Source organism: Plasmodium yoelii, assembly GCF_900002385.2.
Source record: "Plasmodium yoelii strain 17X genome assembly, chromosome: 10".
NCBI classification, from domain to species: Eukaryota; Apicomplexa; class Aconoidasida; order Haemosporida; family Plasmodiidae; genus Plasmodium; species Plasmodium yoelii.
This window is the reverse complement of record NC_036182.2, coordinates 1,558,948-1,578,836: the sequence shown is the minus strand read 5'-3', so window position 1 is coordinate 1,578,836 and position 19,889 is coordinate 1,558,948. Positions and strand designations below refer to the sequence as shown.

At 22.6% G+C, this 19,889-nt stretch overlaps 6 protein-coding genes across 6 annotated transcripts; 4 read left to right on the top strand and 2 right to left on the bottom strand.

Moving 5' to 3' along the window:
- Positions 1-987: 987 nt before the first annotated feature.
- On the top strand, positions 988-1,563 carry PY17X_1037900 (vacuolar protein sorting-associated protein 29, putative; the record flags this gene model as incomplete). The annotated part of the gene is made up of 1 exon (XM_721990.1): positions 988-1,563. One exon carries the CDS (start codon positions 988-990, stop codon positions 1,561-1,563), a length of 576 nt encoding a protein of 191 aa, XP_727083.1.
- A 1,325-nt stretch (positions 1,564-2,888) lies between these two features.
- PY17X_1037800 (glideosome associated protein with multiple membrane spans 3, putative) lies at positions 2,889-4,417 on the bottom strand (the record flags this gene model as incomplete). Its single annotated transcript, XM_022956349.1, has 3 exons — positions 2,889-3,115; positions 3,284-3,591; positions 4,101-4,417. 3 exons carry the CDS (start codon positions 4,415-4,417, stop codon positions 2,889-2,891), a joined length of 852 nt encoding a protein of 283 aa, XP_022813399.1.
- A 3,004-nt stretch (positions 4,418-7,421) lies between these two features.
- On the top strand, positions 7,422-8,957 carry PY17X_1037700 (radical SAM protein, putative; the record flags this gene model as incomplete). The annotated part of the gene is made up of 5 exons (XM_022956348.1): positions 7,422-8,298; positions 8,415-8,476; positions 8,560-8,597; positions 8,715-8,764; positions 8,899-8,957. 5 exons carry the CDS (start codon positions 7,422-7,424, stop codon positions 8,955-8,957), a joined length of 1,086 nt encoding a protein of 361 aa, XP_022813398.1.
- Positions 8,958-10,227: 1,270 nt separating this feature from the next.
- Positions 10,228-14,127, top strand: PY17X_1037600 (LCCL domain-containing protein; the record flags this gene model as incomplete). The annotated part of the gene is made up of 1 exon (XM_723414.2): positions 10,228-14,127. One exon carries the CDS (start codon positions 10,228-10,230, stop codon positions 14,125-14,127), a length of 3,900 nt encoding a protein of 1,299 aa, XP_728507.2.
- A 1,266-nt stretch (positions 14,128-15,393) lies between these two features.
- Positions 15,394-16,646, top strand: PY17X_1037500 (rRNA 2'-O-methyltransferase fibrillarin, putative; the record flags this gene model as incomplete). Its single annotated transcript, XM_022956347.1, has 2 exons — positions 15,394-15,400; positions 15,688-16,646. 2 exons carry the CDS (start codon positions 15,394-15,396, stop codon positions 16,644-16,646), a joined length of 966 nt encoding a protein of 321 aa, XP_022813397.1.
- Positions 16,647-17,887: 1,241 nt separating this feature from the next.
- Positions 17,888-18,867, bottom strand: PY17X_1037400 (conserved Plasmodium protein, unknown function; the record flags this gene model as incomplete). The annotated part of the gene is made up of 2 exons (XM_723413.2): positions 17,888-18,252; positions 18,369-18,867. 2 exons carry the CDS (start codon positions 18,865-18,867, stop codon positions 17,888-17,890), a joined length of 864 nt encoding a protein of 287 aa, XP_728506.2.
- Between the last annotated feature and the right edge of the window lie 1,022 nt (positions 18,868-19,889).

Genomic DNA, 19,889 nt, shown 5'->3' with positions numbered 1-19,889 from the left:
ATTCAAATTTACACTTAAACACATCTTCATATATTAATAAATGTAGTATCTACTGTTTGTCACACTGTAGATTCACATTATTAAATATTTATATTTTTCAATCTCATTATAGTTAAATTCGAAATTATAAAAATTTACCTTTACCACATATGTAATAATGAAATTATATTCAACCCCCTCAAATATGGCCATCTGATGTTTTACAGTATATAAATATGACTATTCGCCACATTAGGCACACACATATATATATGTAATATATATATATGTAATATTATATATATAGTTTGTTCCATATTAGTTGTGAATTTGTAAAAAATAAATATATGACAAATAAAAATGTTTATAGCCATTCTTTCTTTATTTTTTCAATTTTTTTCCTACGTGTTCTTTATTTTTTCAATTTTTTTTCCTACTTCTTTTTTTTTCTTTATTTCCTTATTAAATACTATTTGTTTAAAACATGCTTGTATATGCATAATATATTGTTTAAATATTTGACTTTACAAGCCCTTTAATATTTTTCTATTTTTTTTTTATATAAATTTTAAAATATATCATATGTGCATATGCATAACTACATTTTTACAATGCGTATTAATTTCATTCTTTATTTACGCATACAAAAGTTAGTATTTTTTTTTAAAGAAAAAAAATCTGTAGGTGTATAGATATATAATTAAATGATATTATAATTTATTTTATGTTTAGAATAATTGTTATATTTTAACTCCAAGGTGTGTAATTTTATTCTTTCCTCCGACATTTTTTTTTTATTGGTTAATAAAAGTGATTTGAAAAAAAAAAAAAAAAAATTAAATAATTAGGTCATACATTATGAATATATTTATTTATTTGGGTAATACCAGCTTGGAGATTGAAAAAAATTAAACTTTTATTTAAGTATTGCTTATAAAATCTTTGTAACATATATTTGTTTTATTATATGGGCCTATTGATATATTTTTTTCACTTTTTATATAACAAATGAGTGACAAATTAGAAGATATAGGGGAGTTTGTTTTAGTAATTGGAGATTTTCATTCCCCTATGAGAAATTTAGGATTACCTGATTGCTTTAAAGATCTTTTGAAGACTGACAAAATAAAACATGTATTATGTACAGGTAATGTAGGATGTAATGAAAATTTAGAATTACTTAAAAATATTGCTGACTCTGTTCATATAACTAAAGGAGATATGGATAATAATTTTGATTTTCCTGAAAAAATAAATATCAAAATTGGAGACTTTAAAATATCCTTAGTTCATGGTCATCAAATTATTCCTTGGGGTGATTTAAATGCACTCTTACAATGGCAAAAAGAATATGATAGTGATATAATTATTAGTGGTCACACACACAAAAATTCTATTAACAATTTTGAAGGTAAATACTTTATTAATCCTGGTTCAGCAACTGGCGCATTTCAACCTTGGATTTCTAATCCAACTCCGAGTTTTATATTAATGGCAATTTCTAAAAGTTCTATTGTTGTATATGTATATGAAGAAAAAAATGGAAAAATGAATGTTGAAATGAGTGAGTTACGTAAGCAATGAATGTTTTTTTTTTGAATGCATAATAGCTAGCTTTATTCCCAATTCGCTAGTTTTTTTTTTTTTTTTTTGGGGATATCCTTTATTTTATTATACATTTATATTTTTTGTTTTATCACACATACACATTTTTAAATTTATACAAACAAGTTAATTAAATTAATCAAATTAATCAAATTAATCAAACTAATCAAACTAATCAAACTAATCAATTTTATTGTTTTTATTTTATTAATATAACTACATTTTTTTGAAAAGCCACATTTTATAATCAATCAACATGTGTGCATACAATCTATGGCTAGTCTAATCATTTCGTATGTATACATGATACACATAAGCTAGCCATTTTTTACATTTACTCATTTCTTTCTGCATTTTTTTAAGCAAAACATTTGTTTAATATAAATAACAATACTAATATTTTCAGTAACAAAAAATCAGATAAATTATGACGAACAAAGATATTCACAATAACATATGTATATCCCGTAACTCACAAAACTATCTAATTATCAATGCGCCTTTTCTTTGAAATAGATAGTGAGATATTTACATTTTATTTTTAATCGAATAAATAAAATGGTAAAATCTTCACTTAATGCATTATTTTATTTTTCAAATGCAAACCATAAAGCTATGAGTAGACAAAAAAAATAGTTATGATTGCACACACCAAATTGTTTGAAATAAAAGGATACAATAAAAATACATGTTTAAAGAGCAAATATTAAATGTTCTCGTTTCTGTAATATTGCAATTTTTAAATGTATATAATGTTTTTCCTTTTTTTTTGCTTTATAAAAAAAATAAATCTTTTAGTATAACAAAAAAAAGAGAAAGAAAAAAAAAACAAAAACAAAAAAAAATAATAAAAATGATAGAAAAAACAAGAACAAAAAAAAGAGAAACAATAAAATTTGCTGGAAATGCAAACATGTTGTATTGATATAAAACAGTTTCTTTGAACAGTCCACAATTAATTTTGTATATATATATATAATATTATTATATAAAAGGAAGTGTAGCATGTCTTTTTTCTTTTCCTTCTAATCATAGAAAGTCATAATATATATAATACATATGTACACATTTTTCGAATGAGAAAATTATCAATGAAAAAATAAATTAAATCGTTACAATGTTTTATAGAACTATTATTCAAATATCCTTATATATATACATATATATATTTGTTCTCGTTATATATACACAATTATTTAAACATTTATTTAATATTATTACCAAATTGCTATTATTATAAATAAATCACCAAATAAACATATGCATCATTTATTTTTTTTAAACACAATTATATAAAAACAAAATTAAGCTGGATAGTATGCATTTTGTCCATCTTGTGGATATGGAGTATATCTTGAAAATTTCTCCACTTGTTGTTCAACATCATTTGTTAATTCTGTTTCATGTAAAGCTGGGGATACATGATTAACTTCGGGCTCAAAATAGTAGGACCATAAAGAGACGGCGCCTAAAGCTAACCATAACAAGAAGTTTGAGTAGCTTCCCGAGTTACAGAATATTACAAATATTTCTAAAAAGGTTAAGAAGCAATGAATGAATGAATGAGGAGGAAATCATTCCGGAATTAAGAAATTACATGAATAACATATTTCGAATAAAATTTATAACATATATAATTTGCAACTTATTTTGTAAAAAAAGTCTCAAATTTTAAATGAGAATCTTATTTGTTTAATACCTGTTAATCCAGCAAAGGCAAACATTATGCCATTTATATATGCGTGCAAATCTCCTGCACCTTCATCATGATAAACTTCTAATAAATAACAAGCAAGACCATATAATAAACAAGAAAATGCATGGACTAATCTGACAAAAATAAAAAAGACCCATTCACTTCCTCCTTCGTTAAAATGTAAATACCATTTTTTTGTATAAAATTTTGAAATATATAAATAAAAAATAAATTGTAATGTTGCACTTATTGTGTCTAAAAAGGAAGCCAATCTCAAAATTTTGGATCCAGCACGATATCCTCTTGCCCAACTAAAAAAATAAAAAAAATAAAAAACCAGAATATGTATTAAAAATTATGAACAAAAACATAAAAAGCCAAAATATGTATTCAAAATTATGAACAAAAAATAAAAAGCCAAAATATGTATTCAAAATTATGAACAAAAAATAAAAAGCCAAAATATGTATTCAAAATTATGAACAAAAAAATAAAAAGCCAAAATATGTATTCAAAATTATGAACAAAAAAATAAAAAGCCAAAATATGTATTCAAAATTATGAACAAAAACATAAAAAGCCAAAATATGCATTAAAAATTATGAACAAAAACATAAAAAGCCAAAATATGTATTCAAAATTATGAACAAAAATGCTATTGCGAATTTTTTATTTTTTTCAAATTAAGCAAAAATCATTCATCAAATTTTATAATATCCTAATTATTATTTTTGACTAATTGTGTGCACACATCAGTGAATAATATATATACGCATATATGACATATGATATAGACCATATTTTAACTAGAATATCTTACCATGTGTCATCAGCAAGAAGGACTTGAAAAGACATTACAAATATTGCTCCAATTAAATATATACCAGTCCAAAATGCCATAGAATTTCTGAATGATTGATCAATTCTATAATCATCGCTTATATTTTTTAAATCATAACTAAATAATCCCTTTCCTCCATTTGACCAATAAGACATAAATAAAAAGGTCAATGCTACAAATTCTAAAAAAAAACCTATCCTTAATGTCGATCCAAAAAAGCCACTAATTTGAAAACATGGCCCTCTGTTTGTATGACAATTATCATCAAGACCGTCTTGTCTCGTTGTAAACCACATTTTGACGAATATATATATTTATATACGATAAATTAATAAACTGAATATACGTTTGTAAGTATATAACTTATATATGTATAAGAAATAAGTTTAAAGTAATAAATGTATAAACTTTCTAATTTACATATATAAATATTTTTTACATAATAAATGTATAAAATATGTATATTCAAAGATTTTTATATTTTAAATAACAAAAAATATTTGTCGTCGATTTAGTTTATTTATTTACTAATTAAAATAATATTGTTGTCTTCACTCCCTAATCACTTTGCTTTTCTAAAAGGGAAAATAATAAATTGTTAATTCTATATTTAAATATTTCACAAAAAAGAAATAACGGGGAAATATAAAAAAATAATAATATATATGTACAATAAAAAAATTAATTTTATAAATATGATGTTGAATACATTTTTTATTCACTTGTATAAACATATATACATAATACTACGAATTGAGAAAAAAAAAAAAAAATATAATCAAATAGGGAAATAATTTGAAATTTTTTTAAGTGCAAATTTTATTTTGAATAATCATAAATGGACATATGTGCATATTTGTTTGTATTACCTATGTTGTATATATACAAATGCTATCCACGTGTTTATAAAAATAAAAATATACTATCTCATATATTTAATTATTTGTATACGTCTTTATGTTACACACCAATATATACATTGAAATTAAAATTATGTTTCATTTTATATATATATATATCTAATATGAATTTTATTCTAAATCCATTTATATAATTGAAATAAATATGCAATACTTTAAATGATAAAAAAAAAAATATACAATACTGTGTTTAAATATACTTAAAATAATTTTTATTAACCATAAAATATTTTTTACAATAATGTGTATTTATAATGTTATGCGCAAGTTAATTGCACATGTATTGATATATGCGGAAAATATAACTTTGCAATCAATATAGAAATAATATATTAATAATACTTTTAAATAAATAAAAGTTCAATTGCCTTAATAATAAATATTTAATTTTCATTATTTATAATATGTTAATTACACTATTTTGTCATTCACACATTTTATTTTTTATTTATTTATGTGTGTGTGTATTTTGTATTATATTTATTTTTATATGTGCGTAATTAAGTGCACATATAATTGTGTATTTTATTTTTCTTTTTATTTTACATTATCATTTATTTTGTATTTGTTTCGTCTCCATTTTATTTTGCAATTAATACTAATTTATTCAAATTTTATGATTCCAGTCTGTTTAAATTTTTTTTTTTTTTTTTTTCAAATTCAATTGTCTGTACAACTAATTATATCAGCCAAAAAAATAAAACCTTTATTTGAGACAATTCTTTAAATATTTTATAAAACTGAAAACTATAAATATACAATAATATTTATCCATTCATATATTACAAAAACAAATAATTACAAAATATATACATATTAAAATTACTTATTATAAAAATATTTGTAAACCCGTCTATCCTCTTGTCCTATTCTCAAAAATAAACCCGATCTTTCTGTCATAAGATTGGATATCCTATCCTACCAATTCAGTTCAATAATCTATATATACAATTTTGTTTTTATTTTGTTTTTATTTTGTTTTTATTTTGTTTTTATTTTACTTTTATTTTATTTTCATTTTTATGATTAAATCCAAAGCACCTATAAGCACTATTTCTCTTGTTTTTTTTCATTTAGTTACTATATAATAAGATGTTGTTCATTATATATATATATATGTACATGTCTGTTAATATATGTTAATATATGCTATATTTAAAAATTATAAAATATTAAAAATAATATTACTAAATAAGTAATAGTTGTAAAGCACATATAAATATGCTTAAATTTGATGGCTCACATTTATATTTACAAAATTCACAATTAATCAAGCTCATATTTCACAAAGAAAAATATTGGATATACAAAATTCGTCTAACCATTTCTTATTTCATTCAAATATAAAAAATTAGTTTTGGTCCAATTATTATTAATTTGAAAATTAGTTAAAATGTGGAATATACACCTTTGATCTTATAGGATACAAAAAAATATGCAAATTATTTTATTTTGTTCTAAAATATATAATATATTATTTTTTTAATTACCATAAATTGTTTTACATTAACCACCACATAATAATACAACTTAAAAGTTATTCCTTAAATATGTATAATATATGCTCAATATTTTTGCAATTTTTTACTAATTTTATTATATTTAATTTAACATATTATCGGATTTATATGAACATATCACATAGTAAAAACATTCAAATTTTTTTAAAACAAAATTATATGCATATATCTTTACCAAGTTAGTTATATATGCATGTGTGCGTAAATTTATTCTACATAACCCATACTATTCATATGTATATTATAGATCAGAAGATAGTTGCCTTTTTTTTTTATGACACTTTTTATTTTTAAGCAAATATTTAAGCAAATATTTTAAGCGGAATTATATCATTCTTATATATATTCTTTGTAAATAATATTTTGAAAATTGTTTATAAGAAAATTCTCGATGTTATAAAACCCCAAATGGTATTTTTTTTATAAGCCGTTAAATAAAATGTATGTAATTAATTATGTATTAGGGGATGTAATTTGCAAAATAAATTATAGAATTTGGAAAAAAATAATAGGTAAAATTACTGTTAATTTTTAAATATGTATGAAAACGGCATATTTTCGGTATATATGGAGAAAGAGAAAAAACATACGATATAATATAATTTTCTTAGCATACAAATTATACTAAACATAACGAATATCTATTTTCCAAATAAATAAACCATTTTATGACGATTTTCCAAATAAATTGTCCAAAAACAATATCAATTTCCATTGTTAATATATACATTTTAAATCCACCACCATTATTAAAGTGACACACAATATACAATGCATAGATATATGCGAATATTAGAAAAAAAAAAAAAAAAAAATTTAAAAACAAATGGAAAAAACTCAGTTTAATGACTTATAATAAAATGGAAAGATCAAAGAGATATATGAATATTGTAAAAATGATTGAACGAAATAAATATGAAAAATATAGACTAAAACAAATAACTGATAATATATATAAAGGTAAAATTATTAATATAAATAATATGAAAAATATCCCAACAGATATAAGAAAAAATTTAAAAAATATATTTAGTGAAAATATATTAAGCATAAAACCAATAAAAGAAGATAAATATGATAGAGCATATAAAATATTATTTGAATGTAAGGATAAAGAAAAAATTGAAGCAACAGCATTAGATTTTGGATCACATACATCTTTATGTATATCAAGCCAAATAGGTTGTTCATTTGGTTGTAAATTTTGTGCAACTGGTCAAATAGGAATAAAACGTCAATTAGAATTAGATGAAATAACAGATCAGTTATTATATTTTCAATCAAAAAATGTTAATATTAAAAATGTTTCATTTATGGGAATGGGAGAACCATTAGCTAATCCAAATGTTTTTGAAGCAATACGATTTTTTAATAATTCTAATTTTTTTTCTTTATCTAGTAGACGAATTAATATATCTACAGTTGGACTTTTACCAGGAATTAAAAAATTAAATGAATTATTTCCTCAAGTCAATTTATCTTTTTCCTTACATTCACCATTTACTGAAGAAAGAGATCAATTAGTTCCTATTAATAAATTATTTCCATTTCATGAAGTTTTAGATTTATTAGATGATAGAATAGCAAAAACAAATAGACGGGTATGGATAAGTTATATTCTTATTAAAGATGTAAATGATTCAACGGATCATGCTGAGGCTTTATGTGATCATATAATTAAAAGACCACCATCTGTTAGATATTTGTACAATATCTGCTTAATACCATATAACAAAGGTATAATACTTATGCACATTCCTCCGCAAATGCATATCATAATAATCTAAATTTTTTCATTTTGTCGTTTCGCCATTTTACAATTATTCCCTTTTCCTTTTCATATTCCATTTTAGCTAAAAATGTCTGTGATGAATTTCAGAGACTCGATGAAGAAGAGAAGATTCGCCAATTCGAAGTAAACCCAATAAATTTTGTAATTAATTTTTTTTTTTTTTTACATATTTTCATACGAATAAATTTTTTCCCATCTTTTTGTAGAAAATATTGAGAAAGCATAGAATATCTTTTTTCTATAGGTATAGTTTATTAAAATAGTGAAATAATAACCAAATAAAATAAGTAAAAATATACAACGATGAACATGCTTTTTCTTTTTTTTTTTTTTTCTTTTCTTTTCTTTCGTTTTCAAATAGAAATTCTTTTGGATATTCAATTGACGCAGCATGTGGTCAACTATTTGCAGGTAATATAAACAACTTTATATATTTCATTTCTTACATATTATATGATTCTTACTTATATAAAATAATTCTTATTATTGCTATTTTTTATAATTTCCCTATTTATATATCATATGAAAAATATCATCATTTTTAGACTATGAACCTAAAAAGACAAAGAAAATTACAGGCCAAAAAACGGCATTAATAGAATAGTAAAAGTTTGAAAAATTAAATTTGGACTTAATTTTTTTATATGCAATTATGTATGGAAATTTATACACACACACATATATATATATATATGTTGAATAAAAAATCAATGTTTTTTATTTTAATTTAATCTATATATACATACCCTGCTTTATTATTTTTTTTTATTTTGCACACAATATATGGCTAGCTTACCATGGTCATATATACTTTTTTGGCTAGTCAATTTTTGTTTAATTTTCCGAAGCTTTAATCATTTTTTAACCTTTTTTATTAACTTTTTTTTGTTATAATTAAAGAAAATTTTAAAGAGTTTTTTATAAAAAAAAACATTATTCTAAAAAAAAACATTATTCTAAAAATTTGATGTATCTACACGACGTTGCTTTTGTTTCGTCCTTCAAATACAACACTTTAAGCTGGTATGCTATGTGCACATACCTATTATATATATTAATAAATTCGTGCTTGCGTACATTTTTTTGTGCCTATTTTAATTATTTTTATTGTAATAATTTAAAAAAATAATAACTCCCTTTCTTGTATTGCTATATTAAAAAATATACATATATTCATTGTATACTTTGATGAAAAATATTTATTATATTTTCTCAATGAGACCTAAATAAATGTGTACATATGTTACACTTTATATAAGTATTTTTCTTCATCTTCGTCTTTTTGTTAAAATAGTCACGTATTTATTTTATACATTATTCATGTACCATTCTATATGTTATAATTTGCTTATGTCAATTAGCTATTTTTATCAACATCATAAAAAAAATATGTTTATTCTGACCAATGCATGCAAAAATTCATATATCATTTAAAATGGAATGTGCATAAATGTACAGAAACACATGAAATTTTGTTATTGGATATTTAGTAATAAGAAAAGCATTTGCTTAATTTGGTGAATTTGTTGAACGGATTCGCGACGAATAATAACTATCATTACTTGGGTTATCAAATTCTTGCACACACATATACTGTATATATATTAATCAGTTTATTTTTGTATTATAGTTTTTTTATGTATAGTAAGTTTTTTTTCAGACTAGCATAATATGCCTTTTTAATCTACAAATTTTTGTCTAAAAGGTATTTTTAGTGTTCAACATTTTTAACCACATACTAGTGCAAGTTTTTTTTTTTAGCTAGCTATTTGTGTGCAATAAATTATTAACAGGGAATAAAAAAAAAAAAATAGTTATATAATAAAATCGAGATACACACTTCCATACATTTTTTCATATTTTTAGAGAAGAAAATGAGAATCTATAACTGGGTCAGTTGTGGATTTATAATTTTACAATTCTTTCTGAACGTATATGGAAAGGAATGGTGCAAAGCAAAGTTTGAATATGGGATGTCTGATTATGCAGAATGTCAAAAGGAAGGAGATAATTTAACAAAATATATGATTGAAATAATTCCTGCTAAAGCAAATAATATAAATTTATATTGTGATGTTTCTATAGTTTTATCGAATTCTCAAGGTATTAATACTAAAGAAATAAATATTGGAAGTGAAAAAGAAGGGTTATTTAGAAAGATATATTCTGTTCGAAAAGATATAGATAACCCAGAATATGTTCATGTGAAATTAGATTCTAAAATAAATAATAATAGAAGTTGGAAATGTAAAAAAATAAAAATTTGGAAAGATTATAAATATTGGACTTTTGATTGTATAGGAATATTAAATGAAGAAAAACGAGAAGCAACATATTTTTTGTCTGGTAATAAATTATATACTGCTTATGTTCAAACAGGAAAAGATATAGAAGCAGGTACTACTGGAATTATAGATATAATATTATTAGGTAATAATAACAAAAGAAGTAATACAAAAATGTTACATGAAGGGTTCATATCTGGTGGATTAAAAAAAATAAAATTCCAAGCATCAGATGTAGGAAATTTGGAAAATATAATATTAATAAACAATTCTTATAATGATCCATGGTATTGTGATTTTATTAAAATAAAAAGTGATGATAGTAAAATATATGTTTTCAATGTAAAAAGTTGGATTGGATATCCATATAATAATAAAATAAAAATAAATATAAATACAAATAATATTGATGGAAATGCAAAAGACATAGATTGTCATATACGTGCTAATGATTTAATAGATACAACGAAATCATTAAATAATAATTTCGTTTTACAAAATAAGGTACATATATTTAAAGTTAGATGCCCACAAAATTGTCATAGTTCAGAATTTTCTATTATAGAAGGTACTTCTATACATCCTGCATCTACTTCTATATGTGCTGCAGCTATTTATGATGGTTCATTAACAGAAAGTGGAGGAGAAATTATTGTTACTATAACAAAAGGATTAAATTATTATTATGCAATGGATCAGACGTATAATAATTTAAAGGCAATTGAATTTTCTACTAAAGGTGATGAAAGTGATAAAAACAATTTCTCTTTTTATACATATCATTTGACATCTATTGATGATATAAAAAGTAATATTAGAATCGTTGATTCTTTTGGAAAATTATCTTCTTTAGGAAGATTAGAAATCCGTGTAAATAATAAATGGGGGGCTGTTTGTAAAAAAGGTCCAAATTTTGCATTTTCAGAAGATGCAGCAAAAAGAGCTTGTAAAGATTTAGGATTTCCCAATGGTATATATATTAAAGAAAATTGCTCAAATATAAATGAACAAAATTATTGTGCTGGATATAAATATCCTTTTAATGCTTCTGGTATTATGTGTTCTGGAAATGAACAAAATCTATTATCATGTAATACTGATGATCCTTCATATTGTATAGATCATCATGATGATGTTATAATACAATGTATTAATCAATTAGGTAATGATTCGATCGAAAACGGAACAATTCGACTTTTAGACAGCACCGGTTCACCTACATCTAATGGAATAGGAAGATTACAAATATATTACAATGGAGTATTTGGTTCTATTTGTTCAGAAGGATGGACAAAAGAAACAGAAAAAATTGCATGTTTAGAATTAGGTTATCATAATGTAAAAGCAAATGGATTCTCTCAACATCTATGTAATGATATAGCTGGGGAAAATTTATGTGGTCATGATACAGAAAGAATTAATGCAACTAATTTTAGATGTAAAGGAGATGAACCTAATTTAAAAAATTGCCCACATGAAACATCTGAAGATATTTATTGTTCTCATGAAGAAGATATAATTATTGGTTGTGCAAGTGCAGATGAGGAAGGAAATAATTCAATCAGCTCAACTAACAATTATAAATATGGATTAAATAAACATATGATGTCTATGGAAAAAAAAAAATTTCATCCAAAAATCGAATTAAGTTGCTTTGACAAAATAACATCTAAGGCTGAGTTAAGCAAAGGTAATGTTGGAGATATATTTTTAGTTAGTTGCCCAGAAAAATGTGATGAAGATATTGGAGCAATAAAAGGAACGTTTGTATATACATTTGATTCTTATATATGTAAAGCAGCGATACATGCAGGTGTTTTATCGAGTAACGTTACTGATGATGTGGTTCTTATCATTACCCATAGTAGAAATAAATTTATAGGAACTAAAAGAAATAATATAGAATCAAAAGAATTTATTGGAGAATCTAAAAGTTTCAGTTTAAGTATACCAACAAATTATATCATAATGGAAGAAAGACAAAATAATTCAAAATATGAAGACGAAATTTTAAAAGAAGATAACGATTTTTATTATGAACATATATTTAAAAAAGAAAATAATAATGAACAAGAGAAAAATAAAACATTTTTCGAACATAGTATGCATCTAGAACCCACTTTTCAATGGATAGCTCCATCTTCTTTTGCTGGGTTCAATGGAGATGAAAATCAATATATAAATGCTAATAATCTTCCTAACGAAAAATATATTAGAACACTTTCCAATTTTACTTTTATTATCCATTTTATTCCAAATAACAAAGGAAAAAATAAATGGAGAACAATATTATCTCATAGTTTATGCGAAGGAATATCTATATCTATAGATGAAGAAAATGAATTAATAATAGAACAAAATTGTAACCCTCATTTAGTAAAAACCAAATTTATACCCAAATTTGAGCATCCTTATCATCTTGTTCTAATTTATAATAAATCAAATAAATCTATTTCTTTATATATGAATCAAAAAAAAATTAATCTTGAAAATACAAAATTTGATTTTACCCTAAATGGAGATTTAACAATTGGTAGATCAAATAAACAAGCAACTGATTATTTTATAGGAGATATTAATTTTGTTAAAATATACAAATATATATTAACAGAACACGAAATTAAAGAATCATATAATTCAGTTATTTCAAATAATTATTTAAATGATGGTATGTCTGGAAATAGAGACATAAATATTAAGAAAACACAAAATAAAAAAACAAAAAATAATCGAAAAACTATAGATGGTCGAGATTGTATTACTCCATGTAAATCTAAAACTAATGTAAATAAAAATATACAAATTAATACGGAAGAATTTTACCTGAATTGTTCAGATAATTTACTCAGCGAGCGATTTAATGGAAAAATTGGAGCTCAATTTTTGGCTAGCTGTTTAGAAGATTGTACTAATTCAAAATATATAGTAAAAGGATCTAACAATTATTATACACCAGATACATCTATATGTAAAGCAGTTATGCATTCAGGAATAATACATAAAACAAGAAATGGTCATAAAAATGATGAAAATGATAATAATAATAATTCATTTATTATAAAAATCGTTGAAGGGTTAACAGAATATAAATCATCTAGAGGTCATTTTGGAATAGTTTCAAAATCAGAAAAACAATCACAATTAAGATCTTTTTCTCTTTTTTCAAAAATGGAAGATGATATTTTTACATGTTTTACAGATGCAGCATTTTTACTCGAATTACCTATTGGAACTACAAAAAATGTTATATGCCCAGAAAATTGTCACAAAATAGATAAACAAATATTTGGAACCAATACATATAGTCCTTTATCTTCTGTTTGCAAAGCAGCTATACATGCAGGTGTTATTTCAATAAAGGGTGGGCACATACAAATTGTCGTTGGAAAAGGTCAACAAGAATTTAAATCATCCACCCAAAATAATATTCAATCATATATAGCAGAAAAACAAAATCGTTCATTCACCTTTTTGAAACGTTTATATTAGTTTTATGTAAAATAATATATATTTTCATATAATGCAATTACATTAGTTTAGTCAAAAGTAGCTAAAAAATATACTGAAATTTTTTTTTTTTTTATTATGCTAAAATTAAAAAAATTTTGTCTCACTTATTTTCTATTCAACCAATACAAATTAGTAATATTAAATGGGGGAAAAAAAAAATAATATATTTTTTTACAATTTCATTTATTTTTTTTTTACTTTTTTATTAACTTTTTTTATAAGAAAATGTTTTATTAAACCATTGGTCATATGGATGATACATAAATTACAAACTAATGCATGGATTGTAAATATAAATATATTAATTTATAGAAAATATATATATATAATTAAGAATTACAAAAAGGATTATATAATAATTAATACAATCTCAATGTTTGTACATATATAATATACAACATTTTCCCATACAATATATTATATGAATAAGACTATTAGTCACTTATTCTGTTGCTTTATTTCTTAAATAGAAAATATATTATCAACTAAACAGATTATAAATATAATTGATAATATTTATGCTAAAAAATAATAATTTGGGCACCTTAGTCATTTATTAAAAAAGCATAGCCAAAATGGTTATATTAATATATAGTTGGTATACATAAAAAATAAAAGGAAAATAATAAATGAATTTTTTTATAAAAAAATACATAGAATAACATACCAAAATAAGTGAAATTATTATACGTATGTAGTAGTATATTTGTGCATATTAATTATTCAATTTTTTTTTCAAAAAAAAAGTTGCTAATTTTTTATAAATATTTTACTGTAGCATATATATAAATCCCACTTAAAAGCTAGCATTAGCATAAATAATTATTTCTCCTTATTAATTATACATACAAATTATTTTTACATTTTTTAAACATTTCGACATCAACGTGAAGGCGTCAATAATATATTAATTTTTACGAATTTAAAAAAAACAAAATAAGGAAAAAATAAAATTTTTAATTTAACATGGAATGACGAGTTTTAAATATGACGACATTTTTAATAGTTCCACAGTTTAACTATTATATATAATAATTTTTTTTTTTTTTTTTTTAAAAATACAAAATTATACAGAAAAACGAATTTAAAATACTTACTTTTTTTCTGTTTTTTTTAAGTTATATATATATAAATGTATATATAACTGTATATTGGGACATATGCTAATATGTATAAATTATTTTAATTCTTTTATTTTATATATTCTTTTTTTCCATTTATAATATACATTTTTAGTTTGTCAAAATGGGAGGTAAGAAATAAAGATTAAAAAAATAAAAATAAAATTCATGTTTATACGTTATATTCTCATTAAGTCAAATATGTAAATTATATTTTCGTATGTTATAATATTGAGCATACTCAAGATTGAGTTACTTTAACAATGCTACCACTATTTATAACTATTATTCTTCCGTTGTTTCAAATATATTTAACCTTTTTGATTATATAAATTATATCGTTATTTATTAGTTTGTCAAGTTTTATATGTATATATACGTTTTACTAATTTCATATATTTTACCTTACCTTGTTCAGACAAATTTCGAGGCGGATCAGGGAAGTTTAAAAAGGGAAATAATAATAATCAGGTACATAAAGGAAATATGTGGAAAGGTTCTAATGGAGGAAGAGGCGGAGGAGATGGAGGAGGAAGAGGAGGAAGAGGAGGTGGTGGAGGAAGAGGCGGAGGTGGAAGAGGTGGAGGTGGAAGAGGAGGCGGAGGAAGAGGAGGCGGAGGAAGAGGTGGAGGAGGTGGTGGAAGAGGTGGAGGAGGAAATAAAGATAAAGGATTTAAAAAAGGAAAAGTAATTGTAGTTCCACATAGATTTCCAGGAGTTTATTTATTAAAAGGGAAATCAGATATTTTAGTTACAAAAAATTTAGTACCTGGGGAAAGTGTATATGGAGAAAAAAGATATGAAGTTATGACAGATGATGAAAAAACCGAATATAGAGTTTGGAATCCTTTTAGATCTAAATTAGGAGCATGCTTAATGGGAGGAGTTGGTAATATGCCAATAAAACCTGGAAGTAAAGTTTTATATCTCGGTGCAGCTAATGGTACTTCAGTTTCACATGTATCTGATATGGTAGGTGATGAAGGAATTGTTTATGCTGTTGAATTTTCACATAGATCTGGTAGAGATTTAACAAACATGGCAAAAAAAAGATTAAATATTGTACCTATTGTTGAAGATGCTAGACAACCAATTAAATACAGAATGTTAGTAGATATGGTTGATGTAGTATTTGCCGATGTTGCTCAACCTGATCAGGCACGTATTGTTGCTATGAATGCTCATATGTTTTTAAAAACTGGTGGATGGTTTGTTATTTCAATTAAAGCAAACTGTGTTGATTCTACTGCTAAACCAGAGGTCGTTTTTGCATCAGAAATGGAAAAACTTAAAAAAGAAAGTTGTAAGCCCAAAGAAAAATTAACATTAGAACCTTATCATAGAAACCATGCCATTGTATTGGGAATGTATCGATAGAAATCGAAAATATGGAAACCCGCAAATTAATCGCAAACAAGCCAAAATAGTGAAGCAAATAGCGAACCAAATATCGAACCAAATAGTGAAGCAAATATCGAAGTAAATATCGAACCAAATAGCGAACCAAATAGCGAACCAAATATCGAAGCGAAAAAAACAATAATATATTTAAAATTTTTTCACATTTAAAGCGATATAAATAAACTTGTTATACCCCTAAAAATAATAACAAAAATATATGGGCACTATTTAATAAAAATATTTTATTAATTTTTTTATTATTTTTTTTATTATTTTTTTATTATTTTTTGGGGATGTAAATGGAGCAATACCACACGTATATGCATAGAATGTAGGGATGGAGTATACATATATGCATGGGCATATGTTTCACCTACTTTTTTATATTTGACATTTATATGTTTCAATTTTGCCTCTTTAGTATTTAATAATTTTAGAATCTTTAAAAATATTTATTTATTGAATAAATTTATTTTTATGTATAATTAAACTATGTTTATATATTGTATATATTCATAATTATTAGTTATTCAATTTTTTTTTTTTTTTTTATTATATAAAAATAGCTATTATTTTATATTTAAAAATTGGAAATATAAAAAATATGTTTGATCATAATATATCAAAATATATCAAAATATATCAAAATATATCAAAATATATCAAAATATATCAAAATATTTATTTGTCGTTTAAAACGATTAAGAAAAAAAAAAATTATTTTATTTTCCTTCAAAAAAGAAAGACAGTATATATTCATGCTTAATCACGCATGCATTATATAAATAAAAAAAAAATTAACGAATAACTTATCTCAATTTTAATTTTAAAAATGATAAATTTACAAAAAAAATATATATTAAACAAATATTATTGCAATACTGGCATAACAAATATAGACAACACACACACACACACATATATATGTATATGTATGTATATGTATATAAATTTATATATATATATGTATATATATGTATATGTATATATATATGTACATAAATGTGACTCATTCGGAAAGAAAAAATTTAATTGTGTACACAAAAAAAAAATTATATAATTACAAGGTTGAAATAGGATATAAAAAGTGTATATATTACTTGAGCAAACTATATAAAAGCTTGGATATAAGGTTTGTTCAAATGTGTGTATATATTTCATAATAATGTTTTCAGTTAGTTATTCATAGGTTTTATTATAATTTATATCCTGACTCTTTACATTCTTTTTAATAATCTATTAGATATAACATTTAAAGTGATTAAAACTAAAACTACGAATATAATGGCCAATGAAATTCTTAAACACCAAGTTGCATGTGAATGTTTTTTCATTGCTAATTTAATTTCGACATTTATTTCTTTAACATTATCTTGAGTTTTATCAGTTTGATCATGTACATTTATAATTATTTCATTTTGTTCATTTGCTTTTTCTGCTATTATATCAACATTTGCTCCAATTTTATCTATAGTATCTCCTATTTTTAAAATTTCATCATTAAATTTTTTATCTCTTTCTTTCCATTGGTTTATTATAATTAAGTCGTCTTCATCATGTATATTATTATCTGTTACTTTGGCTAAAAAAAAAAAAAAATAAAATAAAAAAAAATAAAATAAAAAATAAAATAAAATAAAACAAAATAGAGCCAACTTTTGAGAGTTACAAAGCGAAAGAAATGAAATAAAAACTTACTTTCCAACTTTGCCTTATTTTTATATTCTGAAAAATTAACCATACATACATCTTTAATTTGATTATAATTACTTATCTTTTTACATTCAAAAAATTGTTTCTTTAGCAACTCATAAGTTTCGTTTTTATCAAGCAATTCATCTTTAGTAAAAGTATATCTTTGTTTTAATTGTTTTTTTAAAATTTCGTCAAACTTAGTAAAATATGTTTCTAAATTTTTCATATTATTATAAATTATATTACTTCTTTTTATTACTTCAATATTATTTCCATGAATATTTTGAATCTCATCTTTTTCCCTAATACATTTTCTTGTTTCATCTAAAATATTTAATATATGTATTTTTAAATCATTAAATGGGTCTACATTTTTCTTATTATTTTCATTTTTCCCATCTATTACTTCAGTTTTATTTTTCAAATTTTCTAATTTATTTTTTATATCTTTTAAATCGCTTTCATTATTTTTCTCTTTGTCATACTTTCGTTTTGTGCTCATTATTTACACACCAATGGGGTTTATTTTAAAATTTTTTTTTTTTTTTTTTTTTTTTAAAAAAAGACTGGTAAATGGTTATTATAAAACCATGTATATTTTATTTTGAATTTGCAATCCTGTTTACAATCTTGTTTGTTTTGTTAGCTACCCCTACCTCCTTTATACACGAAAATTTATTTACACAATAAAAGCATAATTATATAAAAAGAGATAAACACTATCCTGACAGTTCACGCTAAAAATACTATACATATAATAAGCAAGCAAACAAATAAGTAATTAATTAAGCAAGCAAATAATTATATATGAATTGCAAACACAAGTAAAACTTACATAAATATAATTGTGTACATATTTAATTGTATACTTAAAATCCCTTTTAAATAAAAAAAAAAAAAAACTAAACAAATTAATTTAAACAAAATGATTTAATAAATTTTTTAAAATTATAACTCGATATATATATATATATATATATATATATATATATATATATATATAATATACTAGGATCTGCAATAAAAATATAATATTCTGTTCCTCTCATTTTTTTTTTTTTCCATAATAAAAAGTGAAAATCACAAGATCATAGTAAAAATAATTTATTTTAATTAAATTGCTTAATATGTAAAAATTTTCCTTTTTTCCCTTTTTCCCTTTTTTCCTTTTACATATTTATTTATAATTTTGTTTGATTGTGTGGCAAAATTTATCTTGCCTAAATAAGGAGGAATTTTTTTGCTTAAATATGGTAAAATATATAATTAAAATAAATTAAGTATAATATATTTTTTTCAAAAATAAAAATTTTGCTTAAATTTTGCTTAAATTTTGCTTAAATTTTGCTTAAATTTTGCTTAAATTTTGCCTAAATTTTGCTTAAATTTTGCTTAAATTTTGAATCAATGATTGTATGAGAAAGGGATAGTAACAATATTGCTTTACTTCGTTATTCAAATTTAAAAAAATAAAATATTTTTTAATTTTATAAAATATGCATAATATATATACACATATATATA